The sequence below is a fragment of the Hippoglossus hippoglossus genome, chromosome 20, assembly GCF_009819705.1.
Source record: "Hippoglossus hippoglossus isolate fHipHip1 chromosome 20, fHipHip1.pri, whole genome shotgun sequence".
NCBI lineage: Eukaryota > Metazoa > Chordata > Actinopteri > Pleuronectiformes > Pleuronectidae > Hippoglossus > Hippoglossus hippoglossus.
In genome coordinates this window covers 20,029,423-20,034,422 of record NC_047170.1, presented here as the reverse complement: position 1 = coordinate 20,034,422, position 5,000 = coordinate 20,029,423, and the positions used below count along the sequence as shown (strand labels likewise).

Sequence of the window (5,000 nt, the reverse complement as noted above, 5' to 3'; positions counted from 1 at the left end):
AGAGGAGAAGAACAAGAGAACATGTGTGAGAGAAGCTGTTTTTAAAGTCATCTACCACTTTGTCCCAGTGAGACGTTAGAAGCACAGAGTCGATCTTCTCCGAATAGAAATGTTCAGGGTCAAAGTGAAAAATCTAAATAAAAAGTCAGGACGTTCCTCACATGTTCCTCACATGTTCCTGACGTGTTCTGGATGTGAGAACAAATGTCTCCTCCTAGTCAGAAAACCCCTAAACCCTAAATGTGTGGAAGCTTCCCAGAGAGCGAGTGGACGTGTGGACGAGGTTTCTAACACGTGACGGACGTGAAACTGGAAGAACACAAACATCTCAGGATGAAGAAGAGGAGCCGTACACGTAGAAGACGAAGACGTCAACTTGGAAACACGAGGAGGTTCCAGATCTTCTGGTGATGAGGGCCGACGCCGGTGTGGATGAGCTGTAAACAACAACACTGATCTTTCCACAGCAGAGTTTATACGTCATGTCCGGCCTCCTGCTGCTCTACAGGCTCCGCCCCTGCTGCTCTACAGGCTCCGCCCCTCGCTCTACAGGCTCCGCCCCTCGCCTGGATGTCCCCACATGTTCCTGTTTGAACGAGTCGGACCCGACAACCTGCTGCTGCTGCTTCACAAACACCAACTACACAACATGTCCAGAAACAACCTGCTGCTGCTGCTTCACAAACACCAACTACTGGAAATGTCTTTTTTACAGAGTTCATGTGTGAAAACAGCTAAACAGAGAAACCTGGCTGGTGATTTTCCATCGTGTCACTGATACGTTTTCAGAAGCATTTAAATAGTAAAAAAAACTCAAGTGTGTACTCACAGTGTGTGTGTGTGTGTGTGTGTGTGTGTGTGTGTCCAGACTGTAACCATGGCCTGAAACTGTCAGAGCTCAGTTTTAACTCGACCAGAGTGACGAGCCATCGAAGGCAGACTGCCTCCTGCTGCATGACTGGCAGAGTGTCATCTCCCTGTGTGTGTGTGTGTGTCTGTGTGTGTGCGTGTGTGTGTCTGTGTGTGTGTGTGTGTGTGTGTGTGTGTGTGTGGCTCCAGTGTGCCAGTGTATGATTGTAGAATCCTAAGCCAGCGTATCGTCTCACCACACTGACAGAGTGCTGTCTGTGTGTGAATGTGTGTATTTCCTAATGAGCTGAATGTGTGTGTGTGTAAAAACCCAGAATTCATTACACGGCTGACGGGAGCGACAGGCGCTTGAAGCCTGACTCTGGCTCGCCGCCGCTGACAGAGCGTCACTTTGCCGCCGCGTGTGACGGTTCAGCAGGAGTGTGTGGGACGTGGGGGGGGGGGGACGAGACCTCGCTCGGACTTCGTGTAAAATGAAAGCGTCGAACATCAGCGACCTGCTGTCGTCTGCGACCCCGATCACGTCAGATAATCGTGTTTCTGATCGCAGAGTAAACGTCTCCTCTCCTCTTTCGTCTTCCATTCGTTACAATCATCTTCTTCTCTTCTTTCTTTCGTTAGTTACAGTCCTCGTCTCCTGTCTCCTGTCACACGTCACGTGACCTGCGTCTGGTTCATCTGAGGCCGTGGATGTAAATAATAAGACGGCGGAGGAACCATGTGACCAAACAGATTTAATGTTTTAATCTGAAGATACAAACCACAGCTTCATTTAGAGGCACAGACGTCGTCTTTTCAAAATAATGAAGAAAAACTCAAAGTGAATTCTACAATCATCTGTGTGACCTCTGACCCCGTTCAGTGTTTCCTCTCTTTACGACTTCAGGCTGAAAACACAGTTCAAAGTGTTCAGAGCAACATTAGAATGAAAAACGTCAGACGCTGATGATTCGGACTTTTCTGAGATACAAATTGTTCAAAGTCTCTTGAGTTTGAATCTGGGAGGAAGCGAGAACGTGTCGGCCATCTTTATTTAGGCTCATTGTCTTTATTTACAGTCTATGAGTCAAACATCAGAGATTCAAAAGTCTCTTTCAGTCCATATGTGAAAACGTATATAATAAAGAACGGCCGTTGAATTTGAAGTGAACTGCGATTATGACGACAACAAAAAAACTGAACTTGACTCAATTGCCTCATTTTTTATTTGTGCTTCTCTAAATAACTTATTATAAATGTTTGATTTATAACAAGTTTTAGATTTTCATAGTTTGGGTCATTATTCTTGATCAGTGACTTCGCTCCACACTGTGTTTGTGCGTCTGCTGAGTCAAAGACCACAAAGTCGCTGTGACTCGTCTGAGTCGTCAGAAAGTCTGAATGGATGTTTCAGCCTGAAGAGGAGAGAGCACATGAACTGGTGTGTGTGTGTGTGTGTGTGTGTGTGTGTGTGTGTGTGTGTGTGTGTGTGTGCGTGTGTGTGTGTGTGTGTGTGTGTGTTTCAGTATCTGCCCTGCGCTCCCAGCTCCGTCTCAGCCGCTCGTTCGATTTGCTCGTGGACAATTCGAACCTCCTGCTGCGTCAGAGTTCGCTCCATGTGGCGGTAAATGATGCGGTAACACTGACTCCGCCTACCGGACCTGAGAGAGAGAGAGAGAGAGAGAGAGAGAGAGAGAGAGAGAGAGAGAGAGAGAGAGAGAATGTGTCAGCAGGTTTAAAGGAGACATGGGATGTTTCTTCAGTTTTTATGAATGAAAAAGTTCTTAAAAGTTCAAAGTCAGCGGTGAAGGAAGCTCCTCCCCTGAAACATCTGGTCTTCACTACACTTCCTTGTGATGGTGATGTCACATCGTAACGAGTCGTGTACAAACAGCTGGATGTACATCACGTAAATGCACATGTGGCGAACAGATGCATGATGCATGTCGGGCATCTGACACGCCCCCTGACAGAGCGTGAGCGGAGGCCGACATTACTTCCTCGTGTTGGAAGCGGTTGACCAATCACAGCAGCCCCTGGTTTCAGGATCAGCAGGTAATCGATGATCAGAGGAAAATGCAGCAGCAGCTTTACAAAGTGGTTCCATGGATCAGTTTACATACTGAACGGGTCTGTGCACAACTCCTACACTCGTCTTTCACCTTCAGGACAATAACACACAGACACAATAACTAACAACAACACAACACTCTCTCTCTCTCTCCATTCATTCTCTATGTCTCTCTCTCTCTCTCTCTCTCTCTCTCTCTCTCTCTCTCTCTCTCTCTCTCCATTCATTCTCTATGTCTCTCTCTCTCTCTCTCTCTCTCTCTCTCTCCATTCATTCTCTATGTCTCTCTCTCTCTCTCTCTCTCTCTCTCTCTCTCTCTCTCAGCAGCTTGTAAATAATAGAGCTTCAGAACATTTGGTGGAAATGTCAGAGAGAGAGAGAGAGAGAGAGAGAGAACAAATGAAGAGACACAAACACAATTACACATCATATCTGTGTACACACACACACACACACACACACACTCAGAGTGAATGGTATTTCATGTGATAGACTGAGCCGTTGTTGAATAATTGATGTCTCCATTATCTAGCCTACAGAGGGGAGGGGGAAGGTGGAGCGAGGGGTCGATACAATGACACCTGTAACACACACACACACACACACACACACACACACACACACACACACACACAGAGTAATGAATGATGGACAGAGTTGAGACAGTTTTTCATTTCAAACACACGTTGACAGTAAAATAAACCTGGACGATGAAACTAGAAACTTCAGCAGAGAAAAGAGAGAAAGTCTCATTGTCATACTTTAAGTTTCACGACTACAGCTCCCATAATGCTTTGGGTTAAACAGGATGTATGCAATTACAAGTCAAAACATCATGGACTGGATATAAAGATTGACAGCTCCCAAAAGTGAAGCTTCTGTCATTTCAGGTCGTTCTTATCTCTCTGATGTTTGTTCAAGTTTCTGATCAGTTTGGTTTGAATCAGTTATTTGATGATATGAATACAGGCTTGATTGACAGCTGAGACTGACTCCTGATTGGTCGAGAATGTGTATGGGTGACTGGTTCAGGCATGTTGTGTTTATGAAGCAAAAGTGAAGTGTGTGTGTGTGTGTGTGTGTGTGTGTGTGTGTGTGAAGGAGAATGTATTTGTGCCACGTGGAACCGATTGTCTTATTTTTAATTAAACAATCAACTTGAGACAAGTGGAAACACTTTTTTTGTTTTCAACTTTGTGACTACACTTTAGTTTTAAAACTCATCACTGTTGCTATGGTTACACCTGGTGTCCAGAGTACACGCTGACGGTCTCGTTTTAGTTTGAAAACTCGGGGTCGTGTTTTATTCTGGAGATTTTTGTAAATGATGACCAGACGCGCATGTTTTCTTCCAACTGGTTCTCATCAGTCACGACTCCAACATTCTGTCGGCAGCTTCTGGTGTTTGTCAGGAAATGTTCCTTCAAATCATCGATAGGAATGAGAAGAAAACAGGAAGCTTCACCGGGGTCAGCGGAGGACAGAAAACATGGTTTCACAGCCGCCCAAAAAGGAAATAAACATCCTGATGGATTTGATGTCAGACTCCAGCAGATGGTGGGATGGAGGAAGAGACGGAGAGATAAAGGGACGGAGCTTCACAGACGACTGTAATGTTTCATTCAGAGGGAGAGAGGAGGGGGCGAGAGACTGGGAAACGGAGTGAGAGAGAGACAGGGAGGGAGATGAGTGGAGGAGGATGGACAAGCTTGAAAGAGGAGTGTTGGGTTTCATTCAGAGAGGAAGTGTGTGAGAGAGGGAGGGAGGGAGAGATCGATGGACAGAAAGAGGTGAAAACGAGAGGAAACTCCACCGGCTGCCAACGCCCTTGAAAGCTTCGTGCTGCCGGAAAACCAGGAGGAGTGATGGTGTGAACCCTGAGGAGTGAGGAGGGAGGAGGGAAGGAAGGAAGGAAGGAAGGAAGAAGGATGGAAGGAAGGAAGTGTCTCCTCTCTGTTCCTCATCCCTCGAGGTCCCGCCCATACACCTGCTCGACCAATCAGTAGTCAGTGTGAGCTGTCAATCGTGACGTCTCAGCCCGTTCTTATATCATCAAATAACTAATTGAGACAAAACTTAT

At 46.1% G+C, this 5,000-nt stretch overlaps 1 protein-coding gene across 7 annotated transcripts in view; it reads right to left on the bottom strand.

Annotated features, from left to right (window-relative positions):
* The window catches only part of fars2 (phenylalanyl-tRNA synthetase 2, mitochondrial), a 91,130-nt gene that overhangs the window by 26,959 nt on the left and 59,171 nt on the right, over positions 1–5,000 (bottom strand). For 4 of the 7 annotated variants that reach the window (XM_034572087.1, XM_034572086.1, XM_034572085.1 and 1 more), the window contains one exon: positions 2,248–2,510. The exons of 2 other annotated variants lie outside the window; for them this stretch is intronic. In XM_034572087.1, coding sequence (XP_034427978.1) covers positions 2,372–2,510 — 139 coding nt within the window. In that variant the 3' untranslated portion in view covers positions 2,248–2,371. Of the gene's footprint in view, positions 1–1,594; positions 1,702–2,247; positions 2,511–5,000 lie in introns of those variants that run through there. One more of the 7 variants, XM_034572083.1, reaches the window with a different exon arrangement.